Source organism: Camelina sativa, chromosome 1, assembly GCF_000633955.1.
Source record: "Camelina sativa cultivar DH55 chromosome 1, Cs, whole genome shotgun sequence".
In the NCBI taxonomy this organism is placed as follows: Eukaryota; Viridiplantae; Streptophyta; class Magnoliopsida; order Brassicales; family Brassicaceae; genus Camelina; species Camelina sativa.
Genome location: NC_025685.1, coordinates 1573211 through 1584731, shown reverse-complemented (window position 1 = coordinate 1584731; position 11521 = coordinate 1573211). Strand labels below are relative to the sequence as shown.

General features: G+C 38.7%; 5 protein-coding genes across 8 annotated transcripts in view; 1 reads left to right on the top strand and 4 right to left on the bottom strand.

The window, feature by feature from the left end:
* LOC104703403 (uncharacterized N-acetyltransferase p20-like) overlaps positions 1 to 150 on the top strand; it is a 955-nt gene extending 805 nt beyond the window's left edge. Inside the window, exon 3 of the mRNA XM_019232677.1 lies at positions 77 to 150. Coding sequence (XP_019088222.1) covers positions 77 to 150 — 74 coding nt within the window. The remainder of the gene's footprint in view (positions 1 to 76) is intronic.
* Positions 142 to 2922, bottom strand: LOC104705896 (bifunctional L-3-cyanoalanine synthase/cysteine synthase D1). Of its 3 annotated transcripts, none has more exons than XM_010422100.2 (12): positions 2733 to 2922; positions 2587 to 2648; positions 2247 to 2297; positions 2040 to 2149; positions 1862 to 1919; positions 1508 to 1771; positions 1287 to 1424; positions 1141 to 1192; positions 918 to 997; positions 759 to 818; positions 580 to 660; positions 142 to 471 (listed from the first exon to the last, which is right to left on the bottom strand). In XM_010422100.2, the coding sequence occupies exons 3-12, from the start codon at positions 2286 to 2288 to the stop codon at positions 382 to 384; spliced, it is 975 nt and encodes a 324-aa protein (XP_010420402.1). In that variant the 5' UTR covers positions 2289 to 2297; positions 2587 to 2648; positions 2733 to 2922; the 3' UTR covers positions 142 to 381. The 3 variants fall into 3 exon arrangements, 2 of the variants coding, with proteins under 2 accessions (XP_010420402.1, XP_010420329.1); XM_010422027.2 differs by having other exon boundaries at positions 2247 to 2338; positions 2733 to 2921; XR_002037626.1 differs by lacking the exon at positions 918 to 997 and having other exon boundaries at positions 2247 to 2338; positions 2733 to 2920.
* Positions 3328 to 5344, bottom strand: LOC104705810 (probable transcription factor At3g04930). Its single transcript, XM_010421926.2, has one exon. The coding sequence runs from the start codon at positions 5000 to 5002 to the stop codon at positions 3647 to 3649; it is 1356 nt and encodes a 451-aa protein (XP_010420228.1). The 5' UTR covers positions 5003 to 5344; the 3' UTR covers positions 3328 to 3646.
* On the bottom strand, positions 5688 to 7245 carry LOC104705715 (40S ribosomal protein S24-1). Its single transcript, XM_010421816.2, has 5 exons — positions 7078 to 7245; positions 6664 to 6705; positions 6374 to 6544; positions 6052 to 6138; positions 5688 to 5953 (listed from the first exon to the last, which is right to left on the bottom strand). Exons 1-5 carry the CDS (start codon positions 7147 to 7149, stop codon positions 5924 to 5926), a joined length of 402 nt encoding a protein of 133 aa, XP_010420118.1. The 5' UTR covers positions 7150 to 7245; the 3' UTR covers positions 5688 to 5923.
* LOC104705626 (serine/threonine-protein kinase WNK1-like) overlaps positions 9501 to 11521 on the bottom strand; it is a 4135-nt gene continuing 2114 nt past the window's right edge. Inside the window, exons 5-8 of one of the 2 annotated variants that reach the window (XM_010421702.2) lie at positions 11426 to 11516; positions 11181 to 11338; positions 10616 to 11087; positions 9501 to 10510 (exon numbers count right to left, since the gene is read on the bottom strand). In XM_010421702.2, the coding sequence (XP_010420004.1) occupies positions 9657 to 10510; positions 10616 to 11087; positions 11181 to 11338; positions 11426 to 11516 (1575 nt within the window). In that variant the 3' untranslated portion in view covers positions 9501 to 9656. The remainder of the gene's footprint in view (positions 10511 to 10615; positions 11088 to 11180; positions 11339 to 11425; positions 11517 to 11521) is intronic. The other variant, XM_019244365.1, reaches the window with a different exon arrangement.

The following is an 11521-nucleotide window of genomic DNA, read 5'->3' as shown; positions in this document are numbered from 1 at the left end:
TTTTTTTTTTTTTTTTTTTGAACAACTGGAGTTACACTTTTCTCAAAGGTAAAATATATGATGTGTTTGTCTATAGTCTCTTGTCCTCTGATCTTCTTCCTCTTCCACAATCCGCAAGCCAAATTGTCTAGCGTTAATATGGGTTTGTGAAATGATAATTGACAAGAAAAATAAAATACATGAATAACCATTGGTTTATAAGAATTTACTACAGTTATCATATAGACTTTTACACATTTAGATATGAGAAGAAAACACAGGAGAGAGTCCATTTGAGAGGCTAAGATTGAGAGGATCAGGCATCAACTGAAATCCTTCAACCCGAAACCTTGGTAATGTTTTAACAAACCGAACCGCGAGTGAGAGGTAGCATATAAGCCCTTAGTGAATTGGCAAATTCTCTGCTTCATGTCTGATCGATTCAAACAATGAAGTCGATAAGTAACGTTCCCCGCCGCTGGGAAGAACCACCTGAAAACCGGACAAATACCGATACATCTTCTTTTAACTTCCAGTCTGATTTCTTGTTAAGGAAAGCCGGTTTATGGCTAGCAAGTTATGACTGTTTTGTTTACTTACAACAATGAGTTTCCCAGCGTTTTCTGGCCGCTTTGCCACCTTTATCGCAGCTGCTGCAGCAGCTCCGGAAGATATTCCCACCTGCCAGACAATAACATTTATCAGAAATGTTCTTCTACTAGTAATCCTTCTTTCAGGGCAACACAAAGTTGTTGAACCGGTTGGATTGGAGATTCTACCAGTAATCCTTCTTTCAGGGCAAGAAGTTTGGCTGTTTCAATTGCTTCAACACTTGTCACCTGAAAAAATGAATTGGAGATCACAACATCTCAGTTTGATTTCTCTGACATCTCATCGCGTTTACAAAGACAAAACAGATAAAACCTCAGCTACATTACTTGAATGACTTCATCAAGAACGTTGAAATCCAAATTGTCTGGGATGAGTCCAGCCCCAATTCCTTGGATCAAATGTGGACCTAGAAACCGGGAACCAGTATCCGTGTTTTATGTTCATGCATGAAGACACTCCACGAATGATGTTTACTTAGGGTATTTTATGTTTATACTCAAGATCAAGATTTTAAAAGCTTAAATGCAAGCAAGAGATAAACAAACTCACCCGGTTTGCCTCCACTGATTACTGGACTTTCTGCAGGTTCCACCCCGTAAACCTGTTGATATATACGTGAAGTGCTTGAAAGTAAAAAACTATAACTAATATAAGTTTCTCCTGAGATATGGTTGGACTTTAAATATAACTTCTACCTTAAAGTCTTTATTCTTCTCCTTGAGGAATCTTCCTGATCCGGAAAGCGTTCCTCCAGTCCCAACACCAGCCACCAATATATCTACTTTCCCTGCAGAGTCTCTCCATATCTCTGGACCCGTGGTTCGATAATGAGTCTGCAGAAAAACCAAATTTTGATTGATAAATAAAGATAAAGAGAGGATAAAGCAAACATCTAATGTGAAAGGAGAGTCCATACTTCCGGATTTGAAGGATTTTTGAATTGTTGCAGTATGAACCCATCTGGAGTTTTGCTTAATATCTCTTCAGCTTTGTCGATGATTCCTTGGACGCCTTTACTAGGATCTGTAAGGTGAACCTCTGCACCTAATGATAAAAGAATGATTTTTCTTTCAAGGCTCATGGTTGCAGGCATTGTGAGCACCACTTTGTAACCTTTAGCTGCCCCGATGAAGGCTAAGCCAATCCCGGTGTTACCAGAAGTTGCCTCAATCAATGTGCTCTGAGTTTACAAAAAAACACCACCAGGATTTCAGTTTCAGTTCCATTCTAATGTGGAAAAAGGAGAAGTATGATATATTTCAATCTATACCTTCCCGGGAGTAATCATTCCCTTGTCTTCTGCATCTTTAATCATACCATAAGCAATTCTAGCAAGCGGAAGAACATTGAAAAGAACCAAAGAGGTTTCTCAGAACAAAGATTTCTTGGAGCAAACAAGAGAGATAGATAGAGAGAGAGAGAGAGAGAGAGGGTTCTTGTAAGAATACCGTTCTTTGACACTAGAGCAAGGCTCCATCATCTCAAGCTTAGCTGCAATAGGAGCAACGCAACCATCTACAATGTTGTTCAGATATACCATTGGGGTGTCACCTATCAACTATTAAACAAAGAAAACACACACACTAAGAAAAACTTGAGCAAAGGAACTAAAACTTCTTTATTGCAGTACAGAAAGCAAAAAGATTATGAATTACTTGAGTCGCATCATCCTTGATCGAACACCGGTCCTCCTCCATGCTTAGGGTCTTTGAAAGTCCACCAAAATGAAATTTCTCAGTTTTGGTTGCTGAAGATGATGGATCACAAGAAAATGAAAAAATTCAAGACACAATCTGATGCACGCAATGCCCCTAGTTCTACTACATAGGCTCTATTACAATTTGACAAGCAACACATTGTTATCTTTTAGATATTATAAACCGAAGAGTGTTTTGAAAATGCGTATCCGTAGAGTGAAACTGAAACCAAGACCATGACTTAGAGAGAACAAACAAATTCGGAAAGAAGAAATCATGAGAGTACAAAACTACTAACTTCGAGTTTTCGACAGTGAGCGGAAGTGTTCGTGTTGAGTTGTTCTTGAGCTGAAATCGAACCTGCAGTATTCAATTATGAAAATTTTGGAGACGAAACAAAAGATCAGTGGAAAAGATACAAAGCCGGAAACTTTATCAGCTTACCAAGTACGAGACAAGATCCAATCGAAGAAGAAGAAGAAGAAGAAGAAGAAGAAGAAAGGGAGGGATTCGAAAAGAACTATTCACTGGGATAAGTCCCAATTTTGTAAGGTGCATATTACACAATACACACCATCGCCATAACACCACCCATATCATACGAGACCAAACTCGTGTGGATAATTCTTTTTTAATTTTTATTTTTTAATTGGTTGAGTAATCAAATCTAGAAAATTGCTTCTTAAATTCATAACAAACGACACCTAACATCCGCCTCTTCACTCTTCACGTGGAGAAGTTTCTGGGTTCTCTTCTTGAATCTCAATATTATTTCTACAATTTTATAACTTTAATCTTGAAATATTTTTCTGATCCACGACGCTAGCAACAGAAATCCACTTCTTGCCATAAACCGCTTTCATGTTTTGACAATCCTAAAGGATTTTTAGTCAGAACATAATACACTTAAAGAAAACAAAACAGCATCCGATCTAGAAATAAACCAAAGTGAAATAAACATCTCATGTTATTACACAAAGAGTAATACACAATTTATAAATTAAAATTATTACTTTTTTTTTTTCTTTGTAGAGAAAAATAGCTAGAAGTCTGTTTGTTATTGAACAAATGATTCTACGAAAAAAACTATAAATCTAATACAAAGGTTATACACAAACCCCTCCCCCCTATTATGATTCATCCCTATTGACAAATAATTTAAAGATAATTAAAAAAAAATGATGAAAAAAAAACCTAGAGAAAGAAGATCACAATAATAATAACTTAGCAATTTATAACTTAAGAAAAGATTCAAATCTCATACTATACTCACCCACACACCAGAAGGTTAACTAAGATATATCAACCTACTGGTTATTTCTGTCTTATTCTTCTCTTGCTCTTCTTCATCATCATACTCATACACCACTCGGCATCGTCTTTAACTCGTTCAATGTCGTTCTAATCTGCTCTTGAACCAACTCTAATCTCCTCGAATACACTTCCAGCTCCAGAATCTGTTGTTTCCTCCACCGCTCATCCGCCACAGCCTTGTTTCCTCCTCCTCCTTCTACACCAAAACCGAAATTGAGCGGCCGTGTAAACATGGGACTTAACGAGCCAAAGCCACCACCACCACTACTCGGAAACCCTCCTCCCATTGCAGCCATCATCACACTAGTAGTCCCATTCATCAACTCCATGATCACAGGAGAGACACAGTTCTTCACAGTCTCTTCGATCAAACCCCCGAGGTTTCCTCCCATACTAATAGCAGCTGCGGTTTCGTTGAGGTTAACATTGCTACCTGCGTTTGGTATTTGCCCGTCAAAAGGAGCGATGATGGGTTTGTTGTCTTCCTCAATCTTCCCGATTCTTGATCGTGATCGTTTTCTCGATCCACTACTACTACTCATCGTCAGTTTCTTCTCGACTCCGTTTTCAGAATCGAGCTCAGGATTAGAACTAGGGCTGTTAAAGGTCGAGTAGTTACCATTGGTGTTATGATGGTTACTGGTTTCATCAAAATCCATGACATTGTTGTCTTCAAACCCTATGATTTTCCCAGTTTGGTTCCAAATTTTCCTAGAAATCTCGAAAGTGGACTGATCATGAGGGCTCTTGAAGAATACCTCTTTACCAGAGCTGATCTTGCTCATCACATTCCTGTACTTCTTCTTCAGTCTACGAAGCTTCTCAACCAGCTGGTTCTTGTTGAATTCAAGCTGAAGTTTCGACTTTATCTGCTCGTAAAACGGCGCCGTGTCAGGCGGATGGGAGCTGCTGCCTCGGTGCGTCGTCATGTAATCGAGGAAACCACGGAGAAGCTCGATCTCGTCTTCGTCCGTCCAGAGCCTCTGGAAAAGGCGTCTGGAATCATCGATCGGAGGTCTCTGATGGACGATCTCAGTCATACGGTGCCATTTAGGATCGGAATCAACGGGAATTACGGAGACAGGAACGGCGGATCCAGCCGGAAGAGCAACGGTCACGGCGCCTGTAGAGGTATTCGTCGTCGGGGTCCCGGAAACAACAGCAGTAGCCGAGATCGTAGAAACCATGGCGAGTGACGACGTAGACGGAGAATTGAGTTCTTCTTCTTCGGGATCGTCGTCTTCGGCTTCGGCTTCGTTCGTTTCCGGGATAACCACGTCTACGTCGTCGTTTTCACGGAGATCCTCGTCAGTATCGGACTCTCCTCCATCTCCTACACCTCCTTCCTCCAGATCGGGTGATTCGAGAGAGAAAACAGCGTCGCGGTGATCCGATGTCATCTCCACCGGAACAATTCGAGGAAAACAGATCTGAGTGGTTCAGCTCCGATGAGAGTAAAGATCAAGTGCCCAGATCCAGATGGAGACCGAGATGAAGAGGTGTGTGTGTGTGTGTGTGTGTTCACGAGGATTGGTACGCTTGTGATTGGGTGGTAGGGGCATGAGATTCGTCGACCCAACCAGGGCTACTTTTGGTATTTCAAACAACCTAACGTTTAAGACGAGGCAAAGTGGTCACCCACTCCTTTCACGCACGCGCTTCCTTATTTGCGGATTGGTTGAGCCGTGACGTCTCTCTCGGTCCCAACCCGAGTCCTCATCCACTCGCTCGCACAAACTCAAAAATTGTAAGCTAAACAAATTAGCGTTTCCCAAACGCGGTTTTTTCGTAAAGCGTCGTCTTTGCTTTATTACTTTAACGAGGACGCTAAAGTAACAAACGTGAAATTTACGACAAGCCAGCTAATTTACCCTCTGAGCTGATCAAGTTTGTAACTTTTACATAAAAGAATGATTTCAGATTATACATGTGGTACATGTTCATATAGCGTGATGTAGAAAACTATAATTATTGTTCATATATCAGAAAAATAATGGAGTAAGGGATAACACTTTTGTTATTTTGAATAATGATATCCTTTATTGTGCTCTAAGTTGTATAAGATTATCATGTGAGCAAATCAAATTCAACAACGGCCAGAGACTCAAGATGGTGTAAACAGACCAGAGAGAGTTTGAATAAGATGTATTGAACAAAACCTTAGATCATATGTTTCACTAAAACTCAAAACAAAAGTTGACAGAAACAAAATAAACCGAAAGACGTCTAGTTGGAGAAACGATCTAACAGCAGACAAATACCATAAAAAGGTGACATTGCAGATCAACAACCCACAAGATAAAGATTCTGTCTTGAGGATCTCACTTCTTCTTGGGATCACCAGCCTTTGTCTGCAAGACATTGAACAAAAACGATTCTTAAGGCTTCAACCACAATTTTTGAAAAAGGGAAAGCAAGAGAGTAAACATTTAGAAACCAGTAGACTCACCTTCTTAACACCACGGATCTTCTTGGCCCTGTTCTTCCTTTCCTTCATTTGTTTCCTTGATCTCTCAATCTTAGTGTCAAGTCCATTCTGCCAAACACAACGGCCACCATTTTAAGTATATAAGAATGTAAAGAACCCAAGTGCAATACGATAGATTCCAAAACACAGCACATAGCTAACAGTCTACAGACAAAACTCTAATGATGAAGACTGAAGAGTACTGATGGTAATCAATAATAGGGAGAGTTAGGACTTTTCTAAACACAGGTTATTGTAGGCAGCAGCAATATATCATGGAAACAAGAGTGGAGAAAGCATTTACCCTGATTAGTCTGTATTTGGGTTCGAACTTCTTGGCACTCTCAACAGAGTCATAGATCAAACCAAAGCCGGATGATTTACCACCTCCAAAGTGGGTTCTGAATTTGAAAACAAAGATTGCATTTGGGTCCTTGACCTCGTACATCCTTGCTAGCTTCTCCTTCAGCTCAGCCTTTAAAGTAGAATTAAAGCCAATTAACCCGTTGAAACCTCTCACAGACTAGCTAGTCTAATATACAAAGAACTCAAAATAAATGGAAGTAATAAGACAATTGAGGTTAAAGAACAAACCTTTGAAACATTGGCTCTTCCGGGGTGAAGAACATCAATAACCTACAATCCACAAATCCACCATAATCTTAGTAATTCACCCAGATTCTATAATGCAATTATACAAAATGAACAGAGACTACATGAGTTACAAGGCCAATATACGAGAATTACACAAACTAGTTACTCAAATTCAAAAAAAAAAAACGTGTGCTTCACTCTCTTCCCACTTCCCCGTTATCAAATATATATCAGGTTCGGCTTAAAATCTGAAAACCTGACCTAAAATGTCAAACCCACATCCTGAGAAGAACCTAACCAATCCCTATTCGGATCTAATTACATGTAGCCACCGCTAAAACCCCAAACGCATAAGAAATACATTGATGCTAATAGAGAAATAGATTAAGGAGTTAAAAGAAAAATGGAACTCACGAACTGCTTCCTGGAGAGAAGTCTGTTGGTCATGAACTTCCTGGTTCGGATGGTGACGGCCTTTTCCGACATTGTTGCGATTTCTCAAGGATCTCTAAGTGAGAAAATCTCAGGCAAGCTTTTGAGTGTTCGTCCGTCCGCTCGGGTGAAAAGAAAGAGACGCGCAGAGCAAGTCGGAGCTTTTTATATACTTCATGGTTCTTAGGGTTTCTTTCTCTCTTCTCTTTCTATGGGCCTGAATTCTTTTAGTTGGGCTTATTAAATAGAAAATGGCCTTTTTGAGTTTCAGGTTTGATTCATACACCTTTTTTTTTACACGTGAAAAATAGTAAGTAAACGGAGCCCACTGGGCCTGAATAACTATGTATCTTGTATATCCAAAAGTTTTGGACCAAAACTGATCTATAATCTATATATGTTGTTTAATTCAGCACGATATTTAAGGATTTAGCGATTTGAGTTAGAAACTAGCTAGTGATCTCAACTTATGTTTAGGTGGGTTCATCTAGTCACTTTTGACACTTCTTAAAGTTGTTTTTGTTTTGTTTGTTTTAAAATGTACAATTTATTTTATCATTTTTGTTTTTTTTGTTAACGGTGTTACTTGACTATCTAATAATGAGATGAGAGTCTGCTGGACTAATGCACAGAAAGGTTTTGAAACTATTGGGAAAAAAGAGTGATTATTTAAAGATTATAAGAAAGTAACAAATCATTTCGTTGATCTTGTTAGCCACACAGCCACGAGTGTGTGTTTAAATGAAATGAGGCTAGTTGGCTTCCACCGCAAAGGATCATTTCAAGGTTGTACACGATTTCACGTAGATATAAGATCGACAATAATATACTATATGATATATGAGGACAAATTAAATAAGACCATAAACGGAATTATTAGTTGCTGGTGGTGATCATGACCATCTTGCATTATATACATAATAATGGACCTTGTTTATATAAAAGTATAATATGAGAAAAGATTGAGGGGAATTAGGTTTAAGGACCGACAAGAAAATGAATGGAGGAAGATATATGAGAAGAATGGTTGGCACTGAATTGGAATTGAGTTGGGTACGAAAAGAGTACGTTGATCTGTACATTCAATGCCCACATGCATGTCTTCAATAAACGACCATTTTTAGGATTTTGCTTTGTAAGACTATTACATATATACTGTACTCCTGCATATGTATACAAAGATCAATTATTACCTTACTATTATCTTCCTTTTTAATGGGTCACCCTAATTCAATTCTTCATATGTATGTCCCTAGTCCCTACCATTTCTCATTATCTTTTTTATTCGTTTAGTTCCATTGAATTTCTTGACGCGTATAACATAAATTTTCGAGTTTTGAATTTGTGACAAAGGTATATATCATCATCATTTTCATTTTTAAAACCGTTATTAATTTTATTGTCGTAAAGGTTTTTTTTTATTGTTCCAGCAAAACAACCACGTACAGTGAGATCAGATCACCGTACATTTCATAAAAGATTTGATCATCTTTACTTATCTAGATTTTCTATATATATATCTGGATCTGATCTGAGCTTCGGACTTTATAGGCTCACCACATCAAAAGTCACACGTGATTGTTATTTCTATTTTGCAGTTTTGTGTGTAATTTAGTATTTACAAAAAAATGGGTTGATAATTATATTTTATTTTGTCATAAAGCTTGAGATAACACTTAAAAAGTTTAAAAAAACAGGCGCAGCAGTACTTCTTAATATGGCGAATCGATTTTCTAGTGTGTAGGTATTGACAAAAGAAAAAAAAAAGTCCTATTGAAAAGGTCCAAGCATTTCTATAATAATCATATAGTAACGACAAACCAAACCATGTTATATAATATATATTTATTAAAGGAATTTGATGGAAAAATAAGTGAAATGAATACAAATGCATGTGGATGAACCCAAATTTCTAGTAGATTGGTCGGCAGTGGAACATGGGCGTTGTGCTGCTTGTGGGGTTTACACTTATTAATTTACTCTTTTGTCCTCTTTCCTTTTTTTTCTTCCTCCTTTTAATTTCATTTTACAATTACATAAATCCAATTTTATTTAGAAAATTCTTGACGGAAATCTTTTTTTATTTGTTGTTCTTTTTAAATGCAAATTGAGTAATTTTATTGTCCGGAGTTATATGCACAAAACTGATTTGCTTACTTTTCACATCGCTCAATAATTTGCTTTCATTATTGTTTCTCATCCCACAAGCATTTATTTGGGACCGTGGAGGCTCGGAAATGAAAACAAATGCATTCCAATAAAACTTGCTAGTACTTGCTAGCATAGTTTATGTTAATGCTGAAAAGATTTTAAAACAAGTTGCTAGAAACGAAACGAAATTTCCAAAGTAATTATTCTTTTATTGCACCTTGAAGTTTTCACATACGTAGTAGATTTCTGATCAGTAGATCGAAGGGTATTCATTATTGTACAAACAACCCCAAAAGAATTTGAAGTGGATGGATCTCTTTTAAGTGTATACTTGTGTGTTTTTACAATGTAAAAAGACTTATAATAGCAAACAATATATATGTATACATGAAGAAAACACTACGTAATAATCAAGAATCAATGGCATCAACAGGAAGTGAAGTTGTCCTTTTAAGACACTTTGGTACCAATCTTCCTCCATACATCTGTTGTTCTTTCACCTTATCTCCTTCCATCCCTGAAACCGAACCCAAAGGAAAAATCTCCGACTCTTCTCCGGATTCCGGCCACCGGGTTTGTAATTGCTCATCTTGAATGTCTCTGAGTTCAATCTGGCATTTGGCTTTAAGCCATCTCAAATCTTGTTGGACCTGATTTTCGGTTTTCTCGTATACCTCCTCGTCGCAGTATTTAGATGGTATAAACGAGAAGGATCCAGAATGGTTTATTATTCCGTTACCTGCCTCGCAAGAAAACGTGTTTTCAGGGTTTTCATATACCTCTTCTTCCTCTTCTTCTTCTTCTTCTTCAGAGTGGTTTTGCCCTGAGTCTATTGAGCTTAGCTCACGGCTTTCCTGCTGTTGCTGCAGCTTCCATAGCTCTCTAAGACGCACCTCGGTTTCTCTGATCGTGATCTCTTCAAACCGGCCATGAGTCTCTCCGCACCCATTTCTGCAACATTGTATCACATTCGCACCAGGATTGGTCCTCAAGAAATCCATCACCGACCCCATTGAGGTGCGGTTCGACACGCAGTTGTTGCAAATGCTTGCAGCATTTGCTGCCGCTGCAGCCGCAAGACATTCTTCGAATTCAGGGCCCGGTCTCCACCTGGGCACAAGAGAAGATATCTCACCATCAATCATATTGGCGATCTTTGTGACTCCGTGATCATCCATATCTAGTTCCGCTACCATCTCTGTTGCAACGCTCAATGCCGTGTCTGTCTCGATGTCAAATGGGAAGTAAATGTTTCGGACACGTCCTGCAACAAATAATGTATATTTAGACTTTGGAACTTACAAATATCACATTTCCACACTCTTGTTCATAGGTTATGAAACAAAGAAAGGACAAGAGAATATTTTACCTTCTTTGTCGGCGATCCTAAGACGCAAGAATAAGCCACCATCATCTCTTCTCTTCCCTTTGATGGTTATATCAACATTACCAGATGTCTTGTCATCTTCTTGATCATCATTGTTTCGACATTCAAAGAGTTCGATTCCGTGAGTCTCCTCTGCCTCAGCTGGATTATATGCCCACCCGTTCTGATACTCGTTGGGGCTACTATAACCATTTGAGTACTGACGATTCAAAGAGCTACTATTTGAAGGGTAGTTGTAGTAGTCAGGAAGATGATGCGGCTGCCTAACAAGTGGCCCGACCGAATCATCCATATCAACCGATCTCATATCAAATTCACCATCGTCTACTCGAAGAAAAGGGTCATCTAGTAATTCACGAGCAGAGACTCTGAGGGATACGGTGGCCAAGCATTTCTCGATAAAACATTTAACTTCAGGGTCTTTCACCTTGTATAATGCATCCGGTTTCTTGCCCTGAAACCGAACTTTTTAGCCATTTGAAACATAAAGAGATGAAGCTTTTTTTTTTTTTTAATCTGTGTGTGTTTAGTAATCGGAGAGTCTCACCGACATAACTTTCTTGTAGATCTGAGCAGGGTGAGTACATTCGCTGTACGGGTAATCAAACGTGACCATCTCCAAAATGCACATACCGAACGAGTATATATCTACCAGTTCGTTATACGCTTCTTCGTAAACTTCAGGTGCCATGAACTCAGGAGTCCCTAACAAAAGATCAAAACTTTCCACAATTAGAGACCAAGAAACTCAGCAGAAACAGCATATTGGAATTGATTGGGAATTGCATGTACCAACGCAGTGAGCAGCATGGGACTTTCTTAAAATGGCAGCGAGGCCGAGATCTCCAATCTTGACCTCTCCTTGATTCCCGTTAACGAAAATGTTGT